This window comes from Cygnus atratus, chromosome 6, assembly GCF_013377495.2.
Source record: "Cygnus atratus isolate AKBS03 ecotype Queensland, Australia chromosome 6, CAtr_DNAZoo_HiC_assembly, whole genome shotgun sequence".
Taxonomy (NCBI): Eukaryota; Metazoa; Chordata; class Aves; order Anseriformes; family Anatidae; genus Cygnus; species Cygnus atratus.
The window spans coordinates 25704350-25725589 of NC_066367.1; the positions used below are offsets into that span (position 1 = coordinate 25704350).

A 21240-nucleotide genomic window follows, 5' to 3' on the forward strand; every position below is an offset into this window, starting at 1 on the left:
AGGGTAAGCAGTAAAGCAGTGAGCAGGGGCATGTTTCCAGTACGATGCCAGAGAGATTGGTTTTCAGTTTCATCTTATTTGACGTTATCTTTAATGGCATGGAAGAAGAAAATAGCATACTTTGTAGATGGCGTTTGAGTACGAGGGAATCACAAACAGCAGTGAGGAGAGACGTGCAGTGTGGTGCCGGGAGGGAAACCAGCATGAGGCTGTTTGAGGAATAAGCCTGTGCTGAGATTGCTGGTGCTTGCATTACTGAAAAGGATAGGGCAAAGGATGAAGGAGTGGAAGGGCCCTGCTCAGAACCAAATGAATTATTAAAGTTTTTCCCATTCGTATTAAATACACAAACCAACAGTAAGCTTTACATTCATTTTAAGCTGTCTGCATACTTTCTGGGAGCTCACTTTTAGCTCTGAACGATGCAAATGGCCCTGAATGAATGGTGCTGTGGTAGAAAGAAAACCAAGCAGTAGCAGGAGTCTGGGGCTGTTCAACTGCTGAAACAGATGAAGGTCACTTCAGAAATTGCCGGGTAAAGTCAGATAATTTCAGGGCTTCTGCCTCCTTACTGTCATGACTAGGTTGCAGATTTGTTTGGGGGGGGAGCTTTGGAGTTGCTGGGAGGGAGGAAAAAGCAGGGAGGTTGAATGTGCTGAGGGCTTTTGTTTGCTCCTTATTTTTAAAGCATACTGCCCAGGTGATTTGCTCGCAAGATCAAGAGTGGTTTAGAATATGGATCCTTCGCAGGACCTCTAGCAGACTGGCTTTAGGCCAATGCAGATCAATGATGTCTAAAAGTCATTACCATCTGATACCTGCTAGGTGGGCTGTGTGAAATTAGTTTCAACACAGAGGCGACTGACAGGAAAACAGGTAGTTTTCTCGGAATACATAATGTTAAGATGACATTGATGCTACTGTTATACAAACAAGATTAATAACTGAAGCTTCCAGCAAGCCCCAGGGCAGATATCCATTGCTTCTGTCAATTCTTGCAATTTGCTACTATTAGGTCATGAGATTTGTATTCTAAGCAGTGGTCGTATTCAGCAACGTCGCTCCAGATGTCTACTGCCTTACTGCTGCCATGGCTGCTTTGCTTCGTGTCTCAAGCTTCCAGCCTGCATTTACAGTGTAGAGCACAGAGGTGTTACAGAAGTCCGGTGTTACTACCAGTTGATTGTATTGCTACAGAGGCATCATCAACTTTTTATTAGGAGATGTGCTGTTTTACCTCTTTGGGGAGGAAAATCTGGACCTAGAGCAAATTTGTTGTTGCTGCTGTTTTAAGTATAAAATATAAATACCTGTAAGTGCATAAAATATGCATGGGTGGTAGAAAAACATATCGTTGTACTTCTGCCTGGTGTCTTTTACATGTCAGAACACCAAAATACTGTACATTTGTGGGAACACTTCAGTCTGCACGTGGGTAGGGCTGGATTTCAAGAATATCTGTTTATTTAGTGATGCTGTCTCTTGCTAAAAAGTGGAGTTGATGTTGTTTGGTGGTGTTTTTGTAGCTACATGGGAAAAAATAATGGAGACTACATTGGCAGGGCCGTTTTGCCCCTTACACGGTGTTGAAATAGCCCAGCATTAGTGAAGGGATGTTAGATCCTCAGAGTTGCAGTAGGTAGTCTAATATTTATTTGCCTTTTCTAACATACATTAACATACAAAGGGTCTGTCGAATCTATATCTTGTTGAGCAGAAAATAATTACCCAGAGCTTAACAAAATCCAACTTTCACAAAGGAGCTGCTTGAACGTGGATTATTTTTTGCAGCCTGGGTGATAACTGTAGACTTTTATTATCACTTAAATTTCTTTCTAAGTTTTCTGCCTTTGTAATTTTCTCTCCCTTCCTAAGTTGCCATTTTAGCATTATTTTTGTCCTTAAATCATCAGCATCTTCTAGAGGCTACGTAAAGCACCTGTCTGTCCCCCTAGCAGTAGATTAGCTCATCTAAAGCACCCTTTTTCCTGGATCCACCTACAGCGCCAGACTAGAGGAATTTGCCATGTTCACACAGCAGTCTCAGATCTGCAACCACAAAGCAGAAACGCAGAAGCAGAGCACATCTTAATATGACAGCTGCCTTCAGACACTGACTGACACAGGGCAGAGAGAGGGAATAACACTTGAGTGCACTGATTTGCCCAAGCTGCCTTTCCAAAGGATGTCTGCTCCACTCTGCTTTTTGCCATATGGCAGCCCTGAGGGGCATGTTTTCTTAAGGCTCAGAAGCCTGCTGAGGCTAGGAAATGGCTGTGCTTCACAGTCCAGACAAACATGCCCCACATTCAGGAATTCTTTCTGGCTATTCCTTTCATTAGGACTTTAATAGTAGCCGAGTCTTCTTGTGGATGACTGATCCCATCGCTGGTAGTCAGTGACCCTCTGTACTTCTGTTTTTGTTGGAGGTTAGTTTTGTTTGGCACAGTGACAAGAGTGTCTTTCAGATAGTGTTTATGGAGCAACGCTTACTCATTTTTTTTAATAACCTGTTTTACTGATGTAAACATAAATCCAGATTTAATCAGAATTTTTCTTGTGATGGCATTAATCTTCATATTTGAATAAATGCAATGTTGTTTTATTTCACAGCTTTAAAAATAAAAATAAACACCTATCCAATAAAGAAGTCACTGTTGCTAAAAGATGATGGAATGGCATGTCAGAAAGTAAGAAATTGAATAGTTTGTTGTGTAAACTGTACGAGGCCATAATCTATAAACTGCAATCGATTAAAGAGATATTGAAAACAGTAAGGCAGGAGGTGGAAACTAGCAAGTCAAGGTCCCTGACATGGAAAGGAAAATGAAATGAAACTGCCTATGAAAATCCTGTGTCTGTGCATTGTTCCTTTCAAATAACCTACGTGTGTTCGGCTCACAAATGGACCTCAGTTCTAGAGGTTGTTTTACACCATGGCTTTAATCTATGCATTCAAACAAATCATGTGCAGAGCACCAGGCACTGATGCTAAGCATGTGTGGGTGATAAATTGCATACACACACAGCACACGAACGCTCCAGATTCTCTGTGTCCAGTATCAAATGCCAGTGTCCGGTATCAAATGGCAAAATACCAAACCTTCACTCTTTAGATGAACATCAGCCGAAGCCCTCGCGGTGGTGGTACCTATGAGCAGCACTATGTTCTTCCTGAGCAGTGCCCCATTCTGCAAATAATGGCTTATGAAGTCTGTGGCTAGAAGTCTTGAGCAAAGAGCAGTAACAGCTGGCACAGAATATGTTGCATTCACCAGCTGAGAAATGAAGCTGCTGCTTGACCAGCGCCTGACTAAAGCAGCTCAGTTCCACTTGGCTTCTCTTCTCAGTGGGGAAAGATAATGGATTTGCACAGATCACTAACTCATCTCTGCAGTTTGAATTTTTAAAGGTGTCAAAATTAGGGGGATTGTTTGAAGGTCTGGTGCTTTTTTCCCTTTCTAATCTTATTTTCTTAAGCCACGAACATCCTTTTGATTCTTATTCCTCTCTTTTCATGCCATCTGGCTTTAGGGAAGACAGAAGTCCACTCTCCCTTGCATGGGCTATTGAGGTTGTCAGTAATTATGATTTGGTTGGCTGGAAGCTAATATGATTATTTCCATAGTTCAGCCCCTCCGCAGGTTGATAGCAATGGGACAGTAAGCTAACCTTGTCAGGAAATGCCTGTCTGCCAAACAGCCTCATGCTCGCAACTGAGTGACAGAGCTAAAACCCCCGTATTGCTTACAGAGTGCTCTTCTCTCAGTTACCTGCTCAAAGAGTGGAGAAAACCAATGTGAAATTGTGGGATCTTACTCCCCCAGAAGAGCAAGTTGAACACATGCTGACCGTGCTCTTGTGGTGCTAAGCATGGATGAGCGTAGGTTGCTCACTGCCTTGCAGGATCAGGCCTATAAATGTTTGCACTGCATTATTCGGTGTATGGCACTACTATCTCTGTGCCTCTAATGAACTAATTGGTGATGCCTGTGGGATTTCAAAGGACTAGGTGCAAAATGACAGCTATTGTATCACCCTGGCAACTATGATGTTCACCACTGGTTCCAAAAATCATCAGCAAAGATGCAGAACCCTCTCTTGGCATGACGGTGGGGTTTTGTTAGAAAACATGGTCTGGGAAAGGAGCTTCTCAGTCTCTGGGTCTACAGCCCTGCCTCTGCAGCTTGTGATGTCCTGTCATTTCATTCCTGTTTGCTCTTAGTCATCAAAAAGTGGTGAGAAAGAGGTAAATACAGAGAGAGGGAACAAAAGTGGGAGGGTATGCGCATCCTGGCAGATGAGAAAAGCCAAGTCCTGTAGTGTGAGTGCTCTGGGTGACAACTCCTTGGCTGTTGGTACAAAATGGCATGTTTGTGTGTAAGAGTGGGAAGAAGCTTTAGTAATTCTTTCTTTCCTTTGGTCTGCTGAAGACTAATCTCTTGGGTCTGGTTCTATTGATTTGATGATCCATTTATTACACAGTCTAAAGCTTTTTAGCTCTCAGGGTAAAACAAGCAAAAGAGGAAGTTATCTAGACCCAGAGCAAATTGAAGAGGGAATCAGAAACTTTTGAACTACAGACATTTAAGTTTTAATGAAGATTTTGAAAGAATATGTCTTTCAGGCTATTACAAAAAAGTTTCCAAATCCTTGTGTTATTTAGCTTATCAGAAGGCTGCTGTTGCTTTGCAATGCATTTTGGAACAGGCATTCTCTTTAGGAAGCATTGTGCTCAATGATCCGTCATTATTGTTTCTTTGGACAAATCTAGCCCACTTTAAAAGAAAGAAGGGAAAAAAAAAGATGAAGTCTGGTGATGCATGGTTTTCAGTGTATAGGTGAGCAGCTCCCACACTGAGCTGAGCAGAGACCTCCTTGTCCGGCAATGCACCTCATTGCATGGTGCTGAGCAGCACTTCCCGAAGAAGCTGAAGCTGTAGCTGCTGCAGCAATGTCACTTGCCTGGAATGGGGAGCAGAGGTGGGATTAGGACCCAAGACAGGGTCTCAGCGGGGATGTGTGAGAGGAAGGAACCTTCAGAGACCCCCCCGGGATGGCGCTAGGAGAACTCCTGTTTTATCCATGACCCATTTATATTTTAGGAGGATGAGGTTTGCCCACAGGGACCAAGGTACTGGGCCCACCTCTCAGCCACACACGAAGGACCCATAACTCTCAGGTGCCTCCCAGTTTCCTACCTCTGCCTTTGGGTTCCCTTCATCTTCTCCTCCCTGATCCTTTTCCCTGTTCCTCTAAGGAATGGGAATACTGATGGAGGTATTTACATGGCCTCATGCCTTACATGTCTCCAAGTAGCCCCTTGGGGCACAGGGAAGCAAAAAAGTGCTTCTCCCTTCCTTCATGAAGCTGTGACTCTTCTTGAGGAGATGTTGGGCAGGATCAGAGTCTCAGTAGCAGAAGCCTTTTTACAGCAAATGCTATTAGTGAAGGCTCAGCACAGCCAGGCTTGAGAGGCCCTGTAAAAATTCTTTTGAGTCATAGCTAAGAGTTTCCATTGACTTCAGAGCACTGTGCTTTCTGCCCCACTTGCACAGTGATAATCCTTTGTGTTATCCCCGGTGACTGTGGTAAAAATGATTGCAATAGCCAACAACAGGGAGGCTTACAGCTCCCAGACAGCAGGCAGCAGGTGAGCTCTTATGAGTAAGATCTTATTTTCATGCAAATGTCCTTAGTAAGTGAGAATAAGGAACCAGAGAAAAAATAGCTTGAATAGGAGATACAAATGGAATTGTTTTTCAATTGAGTGTTTTCAGTGTATGCCATTATGCCTCAGATGAGACATGTATTGCAAGGCAATGAATTAAAGTGAATCGCTATTGATAGTAATGCCCTGTCATAATAAATCCAACCTCTTAGATATCCGTCAAGAGGTATTCTCCTGGGTCCTCACTGAATGCACTACAGTTACTAGATGGCCAGAGGGGAACTGGGGGCACGGACCATGTGGTATCATCACCATCTCACTTCCACAAACATCCTACTTTGTGGGATTTCATTAACTAAGTCATTAGCATTAATACAGCCAGTGTTAACCTGCCACGCTCGGGTAGTCTTTTGGGATAATGGGTTCCCTCTACCTGTGTGAATTATGAAGGGAAATGATACTGTGTCATTAGTTCCCAGGGGCATTCCTAGCCTGCCACTGAGATAACCTTGCTGTAGTTTTCACTGCTGAAGACTCTATGTATGGTATGAAATTTTGGCCCCTCCGAGCCAATGGCTCAAGTCCCATGGACTTTGAAACATCAGAATTTCATTATAGCATGGTAACTCCTTTGTATCTTATTTCACAGTATTTACATAGTGCCCTGCATGACTTTGGGACTGGAGGCCTGTGTGAGACCTTTTGGCAGTATCATAATATGAAATGGTATTTACACATAAACATTTCAATTTATTTTGTGTTCTGCACACAGGGAAATACCTTGATATCTTTCCATTTTCCACACCACAGTGCCTGATTTACTAAGAATGACAACGCATTTGTGAAGCATTTTGATCTGTGTGCATGCATACATATGTATGTCTTCTGGTGTGTGCTTGCTGGTGTGGTTTTATCACTTAATGACATAAATAGGGACATATATCCTAAAGATATTGTAAAGATATAAATTAGGGTGGGTTTTGAAGTGTTCACTTAAAGTACTTGCCAGAAATGTTCTCTTGCAGTAATGCACATTGTAATGCTTTTCCTGCTTACAAAAGGAAAAAAATGGAGCAAATTGTGTGTAAGTAAATAACATTCCTCCTCACCCCTAAGTGTACTGCTGTCAGTTGATATAATAGGTTTCTTACCAGAGTTGAGGCAGATGAGTGGGCTCTGAATCCTGAAGGGAGGCAGACAGCATAGCTATTTTGTTTTTAGATTTCAAATGGTTTTGAGGGCCTGCCGTCAGATAGAGAGAAGTCCCGGTCTTTGATGGTTGTTAAATTACACAGTGCACGTTTTGACAACTCAGCAGAGCCCAGGCTCTGCCTGGATGGCAGCAGCAGCTGGGTAGGGATCCATTACACCCAGCATCCAGAGAGCGGAGACGGCTGGAGCTCCCTGCTCCCAGGGCCAGGCTTTGGCCAGGGCCGGGCATCGCGGCCTTCCCACAGCTCTGCAGCTCCCTCGCCTCTGCCCATCAGCTGGAGACCAGTGCTGGTGGCCGGGGAAGGCGGGCTGAGCCACCCCAGTGCTCCATCAGGGACCTGCAGCCCGCTGCTCTCAGCCGGGAGCAGCACATTAGCTACATGACATACATTACGAGTAGTGCCAGCAAAGTGGTCAGTGCCTAACCGGGATATATTGCAGCCTGCAGAGCTGCTGAGGGCTGCAGCACAGAACATATGGAGATTATTTCCTGAATTTATGCAGCACATGTTTTCCTATAAATTAAATTCAGAGAAAATGTGTATCATAATAGGGTGATGCTCACAACAGCCTTCCCTGTTATGAATTACAATGACCTCTCTCTGCTCGCTGGGCGCCCAGCAAAATGGCCTCATGCAGTTGGAAACAATAGCATGTACTCGGTGTCAGGGTCTGAAAGCGTGACCAAAAGCCTCTGTAACTAAAAGCCCAGGCTTTCTTCTTTCCTCATTTTTTCCCCATTGCTTTTCTCATTGTTATTCTTCTCTCTAGAAGCCGCACAGCTCCCTCCTGAAGTGCTGTTACCTAGAGGGTGGGCAGATGCCCCTGTGGCTGCTCAGTCACTGACTCGATGCCGACCTTGCCGAGGGGCTGCTGCATGGCGGGGGCAGCTCTGCATGTGGAGGCAGCCCCACGGCGTGGACGGGGGCAGCGTGGGATGCCAGTAGGACCGGGGTGCCTAGCCAGAGTAATGAGCAAAACAGCACATGTCCCTTCTGCATCCTTGGACTGGGGATACGGAGTCTTTTCTAAGCAAATATTTGATGTTCTGTTGCCTGGGGCTGGGACAAAATCATCTTTGCATTTTCCTTGGGTGTTTTGAAGCAGTTGAAGGAAAAATGTAGTAGACAGTCCTTGTAACTACCTTCCATGTATGAAAGATGAAGTTATGCTCCTTACAGCTCACTATGTGAAATCTTTAGTAGAGGAAATGTCTTTCTGCAATGTAGGAGCAAACTGAAAACTTGTAATTAAAATATAAATATATACACATGTATATATATGTGTGCGTATATATATATATATAAAGCAATGGGTACCAGACAACAAAACAATCAAGGGTTTGCTTTGGGGCAAATGGCTGTGGAGTCAGTACAGGCTGATAGAGCGTTTTCAGCTGTGCTTAAGGGACATGCTTTTTCATTTGTGGCTGATTACAGGCTAATAGGATTTCAAAGATTTCTGGGAGGGAGCCGTTCACATCTCATTGCATTTGATTCTTTTTTTTTTTTTTTGATGTTTCATTTATCATACTGATACCAACCCTTAGAATAAATTTTATTACTCTCCCATTTAACTTCTTGAACTGAATTCTTCTCCTTGGTCCCTTGCTGCTGCCTAATTGGCAGTTTTCAAATCATTTGGGACTTTTGGAAAGATCCTGGTGGCCCTTTTGTGTGATAGAAGAGAATGGATTATTGGAATAAAAAATAGTGTTGCAAATCTTTTTGGGTTTAGTCCTCTCTTCTTTGTCTTTCACTAACACATGCATGGTGTGGCTGGTACTGTTCTTTTTTCTTACAGAAAATTAATGATTTGAAAGCGACTCATGGGAACAACCAATATAGCTGAATTTTATTGGTACAGACTAATTCAGTGACTGACCTTCTCTGTTCGGTGGCAGTAGGAACCTTAGTTATTTTTCTTTAGCGGCTCACATGTTGGGAACACACACTTAGCCTGTAAATATGGATTCAGGAGGAAAATGAATACAGCAGTGTTCAAAGCAGCCAAAAGCTTAGAAATAATGTTCTGCTGTGACTTTTCCAAACTGACATCTTGATGTTGGGATTATAAATGAAGCCATTGTTCCAGGAAAGACCAGGACTAATAGAAAGCCTTTATTACTGGTCCATTGGCTAATTCTGCTTGTCTAACCCTTTTGGATGGACATAGTGTCAGAAAACATACTCACAGAGGTTGCTTTGTGTGAGATTTGGCCTGCTGAGTGATTACATGGGGGCACAAAGATATCTCAATGACAAGTGTTCTTTGACTAAAATTTGTAAAGTCATTTTCTTTCCCTAGGCCTTGGAAAGAAATGAACTGATTTTTAATCTACAGTTTATATGAGTGATATTTGCTTTGTGTCCTGTCACCCTTCTATTCAGCCGTTCTCTCCTTCCAAGCAGGTAAACCTCTGCTTAGAAGAAATTGTTTCTTCTGCTGAGCCTTGGTACAGTTGACAGCTGTCATATACAAGCGCTATGCTTGAATATGTGTCTTTAGAGCTAGACAGTCTCAAAAAGCTTTAATCTTTTCTCTTTGCACATGCAGGGAATGCCTAGGAGCCAGAGACCCCTACTGCGGCTGGGATAACAAACAGAAGCGATGCACCACCATTGAGGACAGCTCCAACATGAGCCTGTGGACTCAAAATATTACGGAGTGCCCGGTAAGTGGAAATAGTTTATATACGTACCAACATGTGAGTGTGTGTGTATGTGTAAAAGGAATATTGCAAGTGAGCATGTGTCAGCCTGATGAGGACTGGCTGGTAAAAAAGCATTCAGAGCCTAGTGGCACATACTTCCTCTAATATCTGTGCACAGTCACTTGCTGAGAGCACAAAGACCCCCAATGTATTTATCTGCCCAAAAAGGGGGATCCCAAAGCAAGCTTTCAGTCCCCTTCATGCCCACCCTTGCTAGGTGGAGAAGGGTGGATCATGTTGTTGGGTTCCTGCTGAGAACCGTGTAAACCCCAGATGAAACTTGAGGTGTTTCAGGGCTGCCCCACTGTCTGCACCACCTTCCAGGCTTCCTTGCAGGACAGGGAGATGACAGTCGGTGACGTACGGTGTCCTCGAGCAGCATTCAGTTCATTTTCCTCTCGGATCCCTGAGCACAGCCCATGGGATGACTCCGGTGGAGAAATGTTGCACTGGCAGGAAGAGGCACCTAGGGAGCAGCAGAGAAACATGGCGTGTGTGGGTGGTTTGCAGGGGAACAAAAAGATGCATATCTATTAGAGAACATGGGGGAAGGGGGGAGTCTGTATAAGAGGGAGAATATGAGAGAGAGTTCAGCTCTAACCTCAATTCAACAGGCCAAAGACCAAACCTCTGTGATATTCATGGTCTCCATGAGAGGCAGCAGTTAAGAGAAAGTGTCTGCTTGAATTAGTTTGAGTTGGCTCACCAGCTCCCTTCCCATCCGCCCACCCCCTTTTCTCCGACTTCAACATCCAGTTCCTGGCTGTGATCCCCAGAAACCATCTGGCCAAATTTAATTCTTGCTGCTTCAACCATACCTGTGAGGTGGTTGGGAAGGAAAACTAGTCTTATTAAAAGTTGTAGGGATGGAGGGGAGGAAAAATTCTCATTAATGTCTATCTGCTTTATCTAACGACAATTAGCATGTTAATACTGATAAGTCCGGTAGACAGAAAGAGGGGGCTGGATGGGTTATATCTTCAGTATGCTATTTATATCTGGAGGTACTGTGATGTTTATTCCCCTTATCTTCCTTACTTCTCATATTTTCCCAGGAAATATTAGTCATTACTTCAATCCATCCTCAGCTTGGCAGGCTTAAGTTTTTCACTGCTGGATTCAGATGCTTGTGTGTTTATAACCCTCCTGTGTTGAACTGGGATGCAGTGCTTCTTGATTGCCCATGCTGTTATCTCGTCCTGCTTAATGCCTGTGTCTGTTGATAGGTGTGTGAGGTGTTAATCCTCTAGTTTGAACATGTCTGCTGTGGTGCACACTAGGGAACAGGCTACTCCAGATCATTGTTTCAAGGTCATAAAAATCCAGCACAGAATATACAGCAATGGCTGTTCTTGGGATGCTAGTTTCACATTATTTTAACGTTTTCCTTGTAGATTATTTTCCATTTAGGTGCTGTCATTCTGCTGCATACATTGGCTCTGTGCTCTTCAACTGATGAGCTGCCAAGCCCATTAGAAGCCACATGCAAGTGCTTCCTTTTTCTTTCTCCTCTGCCCCTTGCTGGAATGAATTCACCTCTGGCATGGGATGGGATGGCTCATTTAAACACCTCCATCAGCAATGTACAAGTATGTTCTTCGTGTTCAGTGCAGGATAAAGATCGTGGTCAGCAGAGGCAAGTCTAGGGCAGCATGTTACACCGCTGGAAAGGCAGAGGAATGCAGTGACCCAATGCCAGTTGTCACTGGTGAAAAAGGCCCGTGCTGGGACTTCAGTTTGATGAGTTACCATCTTAAGAAGTCCTGGCTTTTCTCACCCCACTTTTCTGGGCCAGGCACCAGGCACTCAGCTGTGCTGGTACAGCTGTATGTGAGATCACACTCCAGTGTGACATGGTGTAGATTAAAAGCACTCCTCCCAAATAAACTTTTCCTAACTCGCATAATTTCAGGAGTTCTTCTGTAGCCTAGCCCACAAACAGATGTCCTGGCACAGCTAAGAGAGTGGCACACACGAACTTTTAAAGCCAGAACTGGCATATTATTGAATTATATCCTACAAGGGCCAGGCATTTGTGAGTCAACCACAACACTAACACAACTTGACTGCTGATCTTATGCAAACATGCTTGTTCAGAGCTGCTCTGCACATCTTTGTACAGCACCACATTGCACCACAGATTCCCACTATCTAGATCTAATATTAAGGGACCTTAGATACAGAGTTAATCATACGGTGTTTTAACATATTGTGCACTGGTTAATCTACCATTGTGCAATGGTTAATATATATAATTAGCAGAAGAAAAAAAAAAACAACACTGTATCCTACTTTATATCTTTCTGACGCCAACATGAACCACCAGCAGGAAAGGAAGTTTAGATTTGGCTCACACACTCTAGTAACCGAGTTCATGGTGTCACTGATGATGGTGGTCTGCAACTCAGGAACTGAGTAATGCCAATTAAGTGTCCAGTCCTCCTTATGCTGATCCAAATGATGCTCTAACTCATGGGTTTTTCGTCGTAGTCCCAACTTTGTGTATCCAGCAAACCCCTATCTCAGTCCTCTTGCATCTGCTCCATGTTACCCGAATTTCTTGCCCATTAGATCCCCCAAATTCATTTTTGGGGTGACTAACAGACTTGTGTAGTCAGCCCCTCTCAATTCGTGTGTGGCTGCCACTCAGCTGTACTGCCCAGGATAACCCTACTCTGGCCCACTGGAGCCTGCCCAGTGCACAGAGGGGATTGCACGTGCCAAAATCAAATCCATGAGTCTCTGAAAACTGACAGTTTTCCTCCCCACCTCTGAGGAATTTTATACCCTAGACAGATTTGAGTGGCTTTTTATGGAAATTGCAAAAAGTTGTTCCAATGACATAAAGTTCAGTTCCTTGCTCTGATCACTAGCTTGTTTCCAAGAAAATGTTGCTACTTATGGACAAACACTCTTTCCTCCTAGATTTGGTTTTAGAAATTATTTAAATATTTTGACTGAAACTTTGAAACTTTGAAAGAACTTTCAGCTTCTATCAAACAGCCAAAATGGCAACTTCCAGCTGAAATAATCAAAGCTTGATAAAGTTATAAGCAGTTGACATGTGAAGCCTAAGAGGAGGTACAGATATAACAAAAGGACAAGGAATGCTTCTAGCCTTATCAGTAATATCAGAATGAACATTGAAAATATCCTGGCAGCAGGAGGTAGGAGCGGTCAGTCCGAATTTTTAGATCGTGCAATTGAGCCTGTAGATGGTACAGGGAAGAAACAAAATGGTGACACCTTTGGTAGGAGTATATCAGTTTACTTAGTACAAGAACTCTGGAATTAGTAGTAATGTCAGATTACAGACGGGCGTTTGATCATGGATGTTTTTAAAGATGTCCTCTCTGTCTGATGGACACTGTGTTGGCTACAAAGGATTTACCTTGTAAAGATATTCCTGAAAAAGATCAATGCAGATGAGTTTTTATCCCACTTCCTAAGTTTGCTCTTTTGAAGATATTATTATGAATTTAAAGATGGAATAATAATCCATATGTAATTTCATAAGTAAAAAAAAATTTCCCACACTCTCAACGTGACACGTTTATAAATCTCAACATTTCAGCTATGGCTGCTTATTTGTTTAATTTTTGGGTTGCTTCCCAGTATCACTTATGAGCCAATAATTATTTGTCAGCTTTTTTTTTTTTTTTTAATTGAAGCCACGGGCCATATCATACCATTGATTTCTGAACAGAACTCCCTGCTGGAATCAGCAAGGCTTTCTGGCTCAAAAATGAACAGAAATGATCCAATATTTGGATTATGACTTTTGTAAGGCAGGAGAAAAGAGGAGATAAAAATCTAGCGTTAAATATCTTCAAGTAGTTCTTTTGATTTTTTTTTCTCCCTGACTTTTAGCAACCAAACAGTGTTGATTTTTGACTGCGTGCATGTTTAAAACAACAAATTCAAAAAACAACAACAAAACCCAATGTTCTTTTCTCTGGGCATTTTGCTTTGTAACCTGCAGCCCAGAGCAAATTTTTATGACGACATGATAATCTACTGCAAACAAAGGTTTGCAACAGATGCTCGAAACCCCCCAACTGCTGCCTGACAAGCACAGTAACAGATCTAAATTACTTCTAGGTCACTGCTGTGTATTTTTTACGTTGCTGTAGATGGGTGAGAGGGGAAAATGACGGCCCACAAGAGGTTCATCATGGGTGTTTAATGTAGTGCCAGGCTCAGAGAAGCTCAGAGCAAAGTGTTTTAGACAATGAGTGTTTGAAAGCACTGCTCCCTTGCCCACAGTTGGCTCACTTGTGGACCCTGAGCAGGCTCGCAGCCTCTCTGTGCCTTGGTTTCCCTGTCTGGTAAGCAGGAGAAATGAATCCCCCCCCTGCCCGGGGCAGCCCAGGGGATTGATCCTGCTGGCTGCAGAGCTCAGCCAAGCATGGCACAGTGGGACTTGTCAGCGGTAGCTGGCTCAGATTTGGGGTCAGGGCCGTTCGCCAGGGCCCCAGCCTCCTCTTTTCTTTGCTCTTCATTGCGTGCAACATCAAGGCCAAGCCCAGCATTGCCTTTGCCAACGGGTTTACCAAAGCTGTTGAGCATCCCACCACCCCAGGAGCGACCCCATGGGGATGAGCCACGCGCAGGCAGCTGCCTTCGGTGCTGTCCGACCTGGGGGGCTCTGCGCTTTGGGACGTGGGTTGGGGAGGATGGAGGGAGCTGCTGGGGAAGGGTGCATCATGATGCTGCACTGTAGCAAGGAGAAAGCCAGTCACGAAGTAGAAGGAGAAGAAGGAGAGGTAAGTGGCATGGGAGGGAAACCAAGGTAACCCTCAGCTCCTCAAGGAGTAGCATCAGCGTCACTCTCGAGCTGCAGACCTTGGATCTGGCACAGCACTTTGAACCTTCCTACAGCTGGCTGCATACCACGATACTATGGGCTCTCTGTAGCCATAGGGTATCATGGCTGTAAGACTATCAGCATTGCATTAACTGCTTGTTGTGTCCAAATTTCTTGTGCTACCTGGCGTGTGTTGGGGCTTCAGAGAAACCGGGGGAGAGTTCTCTGCTCTACGGGGACCGTTACTCTGCTTTGCCCAGGTGGTCTATGATGTTATATCTCTACACATTATCTGGGTGCAGCACCTCTGTGACAGGGAGAGGGGGGCTGTGTAGCCCTGAGGTTGTTACCACGGTGTGGAAATGTGTTGTCTGATGTAGGAGCTAAATGCAGCAGTTCCCAGATGGTAGGGGACTGAGCTGCGCTGGGGTGCACCTGTACCTGGGCAGGAACAAGGGGGAGCCCAGGGCAGAGGTGTCAGAGCAGGCTCCCAGGCATGGTCCTGGAGTTGCTGAATTTTGCTGTCAGAGCTGGTTCCAGCAGCAGCAGCAGCGGGCACAAGAAGGTGGCGGTGGCCTGGGAGCGATCCAGAGAGCAGCAGGCAGCACTGCTTTTCTCAAGTCAGCTTTGACTGCCAGCAGCAATCCTTCAGCCCACATCTTTGGGCTCACCTAGCAGCAATGGTTAAAACAAGACATGGGAGCAGGCTCTGATGCCCTATCTCTTGGAAGGCCATCCTGGGTTGGAACAGTTGTTTTTCTCACAGGACTACTGCATTTTCACTTCAATGTAGTGCAGAGGGAGCTCAAGCCTCAGGCTCCTGGACGCTGAGCAGGCAATGAAACAAGGGGCAGAGGAAACAAACATCAGTGTGGTCTGGCCTGTAAATTGCCTTGAGATGAATTCTTGCTCTTCAGCCCAGTACACGATCCTAAGCATTAATTCTAGCCACCACCATCTCCTCCACCTTCTGTCCTTCACCCAGCTTAGCCACGTAGGCTACAGCACTGTTGAGAAACGGAGGCAGTTCCATTTATGGCGCATTTGGACAGGGCCAAACTCAGCCTGAGCCGGTCGCTGTGGTTACACAACCGCTGCCTCAGGAAATACTCGGCAGGAACAGGCCCAAACACCCCAGAGGCAGAAGCGTAGCAGAGGGAACAGCCATGGCTGGCCGTCACCTTGCTGGGAAGGCTGCAGCTGCGCCGTGTGGGGCGCGCGAGTGCGGTGGCCTCGCGGCCTGCAGATGGGCGCTGCGCTGGCGGGGCAGGCTCGGGTGCCTGCGCGCACACGTTAGGTATGTGGGGTGGAATTCGGAGGTAAACACCGGCGCAGCACAGCCTGAAAACAACCCTCTGCTTTGAATCCTGCTCACAAGCACAGACAGCTCCCATCTAAGCTGCATCTTAATCCCCCCGGCAGCTTTGTTTGGCATTTCTAGTGTGGGGCTGTCTCCAGAAATGTAAACTTGCTATTAATGACCTTTTTTTTTTTTAATCTAGGTGAAAAACCTGACAACAAATGGAAGATTGGGGCCTTGGTCCCCATGGCAACTGTGTGAGCATTCGGATGGGGACAGCACGGGCTCCTGTATGTGTAGGTCACGTTCATGTGACAGCCCGCGTCCTCGCTGTGGAGGTCGTGGCTGTGAAGGGGCCAGGATTGAGGTCGCCAATTGTTCAAGGTATCTCGGCATCTCTGTGCTTTTTGGGAAGGGAACAAGAATTGTGTCTGTCCACAGCTTATCTCTTTCCTTGTGTTTCTGTGACCATGTTGTATCCCAGCCAAATTGAGGTATATGAGGTCCAGCATGAGGTCAGTGAAAAATGAAGGAGCCTGGGGCCTTCAGGTGTCTCGGCCAGGGCCCTTGGAAGTTGGGCACCCCAAATTAATGTTAAGGTTAACCTTGCATACACTGTGCCACAGTTTCCCTGAAGGGTACAGTGAGTAGTGACCCATCCATCAGGAGGAGGTGAGTAAGGCAGAGTTAGTTGTTAGCCAACTGAACAACAGTAAGGTAAAAAACATCAGTAAGCTCTCGATCGTTATTTTGCGGAGACTGAATTCTGAGCTTGTGTTGCCAAAAGCAGAGCTCCTTCAGAACGGTGCTTGTAGAGACAGGACCTCGCGTGGCTGCGAGCAAGGTTTGTTTGCACTGCTCTGCGGTCCTGTGCGCTGCCTGCAGCACGCTGGCCTGGCAGCCAGAGGCATCTAGGAGGCACATCTGCTGGGCACAGCAGGTAAACAACACATGCAGCTTGGCTTGTGTCAAAGTGCCACGTTCCCAGTGAAGCCTGGAGCTCATGCTTCAGCAGTATGGTAGCTAAATGTCCTCTGGTGGGGTGCCTTATACATAGCCATGGTGTTTATACCCATGCTACCCCATCACCCTCAGACTACATCATGTCATGCCTCAAGGAAAGACGAGGCAATAGGGTAAGCACTACTTAACCAGGGTGGGGCCAGCCAGTATTTTGGTAAATATTGGGTCAATTCGGTTTTTATCTACTTTATCTTCCTTACAGATGTTCATTCCATTAAGGACAGCTGTCTCTTGACTCCTCCCTAGAGATCAGTGCTGGTCTTGGCACCAAATATTCAGCAGTACTCATGTTTGAATTGGCATCTCTCCTTCCAGTTGTGGGCTGTGCTACCTAAAAGATGTGTAGTCATTCCCACCCCTGTGCTGCCACCGTGGGCTGAGCGGAGCCTTCCCAAGGCTGTCTGTTCATGTCACTGGTAAAGGCAAATTATGCCAGAGGGATGGGTTTCTCAGCACTACTCTGATGGCAAAAGAGGCAAGAACAGCTTCTGAGCAGGGGATGAAAAATAGATTATTCAATCTTAAGACACAGGAAAACAGCATGGTTTGAAAAATAGGGACATCTGGTCATCCTACATCCACCTCAGCCCTCAAATTTCCTTTAATTGACTTCATATGGCATTAAGTTTTCTTCTTGAAAGAGAAATCAGGATGACTAAAGATGAGTTCTATTAGAAAGCTGGAAATCTGAACATGGAAAGTGTCTTTATTTCTGTTAAAAATTGTTGAACACACAAATAGATGCTGAGAATTGTTTTCCTGATGAATTTCTAGATGAGATTACTTACCCTATTTTGCCATAATAGCAGCAAATAGCAAATTCCATTTGATTTCTTCCTTTCACAATTTAACATATAATCTTTGCTTTGGATTAAGGCCTGGGGATATAGTAGGTGGGTTAAAACATGGAAGAATAACTTAGAAGAGTAACATTTTTATGTAAGTGAATTTCTTGTTCTATGACCTTGTTTGGGGTAGGAGAGGGGAAGGGAAGGAGGGATGAGAGAGCAAGAAGAGGAGGGAAGGAATAGCTAGCAAGATTCTGAAATAAAGCTGCCAAGAACAGGCAAGAGTTGATAACAAATAGAAAAAGTGTGAAGGGCAATGTGGGTTTTAACTTTCATCCTCTGCCCTCATTGGTGCTACGCCAGAAAATATTTCTTGCCAGCAGTTTTATTAGTTCAGTAAATGCTTTGAAAATTAACATCTGTTTTCAAGCTTAGCTTTCAAGAACCAGAGAGCACCTGAGTTGTTTTTTTGACTAGACTTTTTAGAAAGATTTTTCTTTAGAAAAATAACAACAACAACAAAAAAGAGATTTTTTTTTGGCTTTAGGCAGCAAAGTGTCAAGATGAGGCAGTTCTGTAAGACAGAGCGTTGCCACTGGCTTCAAATGAAATGAAACCTGCAGTACAGAAGAGATGAGATACAGTTCCTCCCAGCCTGCCTTAGTGAGGCTCCGAGGTTTAGTAGTGCAGCTAAATCAGAGCAAGGTGAGCTTTAATAATCAGGAGATTTTAAAGATGATAATGTCAGCTTCTGTGTGAGCACATGGTGGAGGTACTGCATGGCAGCATCCTCACAGAAGCCAGCCACATGCATGTGTCCCGACATCTCCATTGTGAGATGCAAACTCAGGGTTTTTACATCACATTTGCTTCAGGCTCGGTTTCCACTTCTCATCCGAGATGCGATCACTCATTAAACCCTGAAATTCTATCCTACCTCTGAGCTCTTAATTGCCTTCTGGTTTCTACAGATTTAAGGTCACACTACAATGATGCTTGCAGGCTGCCATGAAAGCTAGAAACAATTACTGTTATTTTTTATGAAACTTGAGATTTCCACCTAATAGGACTCAATGCCGAAGGGTTTAGGAAAACACCAAATATTATGAGGTTTGTGAGAGAATGATTGGAGCTGGCAACAGTTTTGCTGTAAGAGATTTAAAGCATCAGTACCTACTGAATTAGAGGGAAGTTTTTAATATCCTTTGGCACAATTGGCATTGATGAGCCTCAAAACCTGCACTCTTTGCAGAGGAGTCCAGGAGATAGAACTTTGGGGCCAGCTGTTGGCTCAGAAAAGGGGGGTTTGGAGACATAGGGGAGATGATGGGGGAATAGTCAGTGAGAGTTGTAGCAACCACACTGTTGCCCAGCAAATCCTGGCAGGCATTTTCCAAATCATTCAGTGTTGGCTTCATTCTCTTCCTATCCATTTCTTAGATAATTCAATGATGAGGAAGTAAGGCCAATGCTAAGCACTTTTGGAAATCCCTTTGCTAAATATTAGCTGGTGTGAAGTCTGGTTGAAATGAATGTCTCTCTTCTCCAACTGGTTCAAGCATTCTGCTATCAGAGACATATCTGTTTGACTGTAAAGCATGGCATGACATAGGCAGACTGTTAGGTAACCCCCATACTCTGTTCTCTCTCAAACTCTTTGTTAGAAATGGCGCTTGGACACCCTGGTCTTCCTGGGCCCCGTGTAGCACCTCCTGTGGGATAGGCTTCCAGGTCCGCCAGCGATCCTGCAGCAACCCTGCTCCACGGTATGGAGGCAGGGTCTGTGTTGGACAGAGCAGAGAAGAGAGGTAAGATACCTTAACAACATCGTGTGATCACTTCTGTTGTTATGTTGGCAGCTGGAAGTGGTGGATCTTCTATGAATGCAGAGGAAGGCTGTTTGGCTGAATATGTACAGCAGAAGGAATTTCAGAGCCTAGGAGGGATGAGGTTGCTCACATGCATGGCCACTCTTTTGCAATGAGCCTGTGACCATCCCAGACTGCAGAGCTGCCTCTTCTCTCAGGCATGACCATTGAGACCCTCACAAGTATTCTCATCCCCAAAACAGAGGGTTGACCACCTCAGTGAAAGAAGAAGCTGTCTGCTGTTAGCAGTGCAGAATCTACAGATAGTTAACACTGTTCTGATCTGTCCCTTAGCAGGCAGTTCAACGTGTGCAGCTTTCATTTCTAATTACACCATTGCTAAGTCTATGTGCTGATGCACCAAAACAAGTTCAAGACAGAATACTGCTTAACTCACAGATTCAAGGTTGAGTTTTTGCAGGGCATGGCATCAGAAAAACATCTTTCTTCCCCTCTAAAGTAAGCAAATTTTATGCAAGATCACTAAAAAACAATACTTTTTTTTAACATTCAGAGCTATCTGCACTATTTCACAGAATCACAGAATCGTCTAGGTTGGAAGAGACCTCAAGATCACCTAGTCCAACCTCCGACCTAACACTAAGTACTCCACTAAACCATATCACTAAGCTCAACATCTAAACGTCTTTTAAAGACCTCCAGGGATGGTGACTCAACCACTTCCCTGGGCAGCCCGTTCCAATGCCTAACAACCCTTTCGGTAAAGAAGTTCTTCCTAATATCCAACCAAACCTCCCCTGGTGCAACTTTAGCCCATTCCCCTTCGTCCTGTCACCAGGCACGTGGGAGAATAGACCAACCCCCACCTCGCTACAGCCTCCTTTAATGTACCTATAGAGAGCGATGAGGTCGCCCCTGAGCCTCCTCTTCTCCAGGCTGAACAACCCCAGCTCCCTCAGCTGTTTCTTGTAAGACTTGTTCTCCAGACCCCTCACCAGCTTCGTTGCCTTTCTCTGGACTCTCTCGAGCACCTCCATGTCCTTCTTGTAGTGAGGGGCCCAAAACTGAACACAGTACTCGAGGTGCGGCCTCACCAGAGCCGAGTACAGGGGGACAATCACTTCCCTAGACCTGCTGGCCACACTGCTTCTTATACAAGCCAGGATGCTGTTGGCCTTCTTGGCCACCTGAGCACACTGCTAGCTCATATTCAGCCGACTATCAACCAATACTCCCAGGTCCTTCTCTGCCAGGCAGCTTTCCAGCCACTCATCTCCCAGCCTGTAGCTCTGCTTGGGGTTGTTGCGCCCCAGGTGCAGGACCCGGCACTTGGCCCTGTTGAACTTCATACAGTTGACCTCAGCCCATCAGTCCAGCCTATCCAGATCCTCCTGCAGAGCATTCCTACCCTCGAGCAGATCGACACATGCACCTAACTTGGTGTCATCTGCAAACTTACTGAGGGTGCACTCGATCCCCTCATCCAGATCATCGATAAAGATATTAAAGAGGACTGGCCCCAGTACTGAGCCCTGGGGGATGCCACTGGTGACCAGCCTCCAACTGGATTTGACTCCATTCACCACAACTCTTTGGGCCAGGTTATCCAGCCAGTTTTTAACCCAATGAAGCGTACGCCAGTCCAAGCCAAGAGCAGCCAGTTTCTTGAGGAGAATGCTGTGGGAAATGGTGTCAAAAGCCTTACTGAAATCAAGGTAGACCACATCCACAGCCTTTCTCTCATCCGGAGATCAGGTTCGTCAAGCAGGACCTGCCTTTCATAAACCCATGCTAACTGGGCCTGATCGCCTGGTTGCCCTGTAAGTGCTGCGTGATGACACTCAATCTGCTCCATGAGCTTCCCTGGCACTGAGGTCAAACTAACAGGCCTATAGTT

General features: G+C 45.2%; 1 protein-coding gene across 6 annotated transcripts in view; it reads left to right on the forward strand.

Annotated features, from left to right (window-relative positions):
- SEMA5B (semaphorin 5B) overlaps positions 1 to 21240 on the forward strand; it is a 274579-nt gene that overhangs the window by 219521 nt on the left and 33818 nt on the right. For all 6 annotated transcript variants that reach the window (XR_004777167.2, XM_035536719.2, XM_035536718.2 and 3 more), the window contains 3 exons: positions 9440 to 9557; positions 15906 to 16087; positions 19179 to 19322. Coding sequence is in view for 5 of the 6 variants with exons in the window: in XM_035536719.2 (XP_035392612.1) it covers positions 9440 to 9557; positions 15906 to 16087; positions 19179 to 19322 (444 nt within the window). In the remaining variant the exon portion in view is untranslated. The remainder of the gene's footprint in view (positions 1 to 9439; positions 9558 to 15905; positions 16088 to 19178; positions 19323 to 21240) is intronic.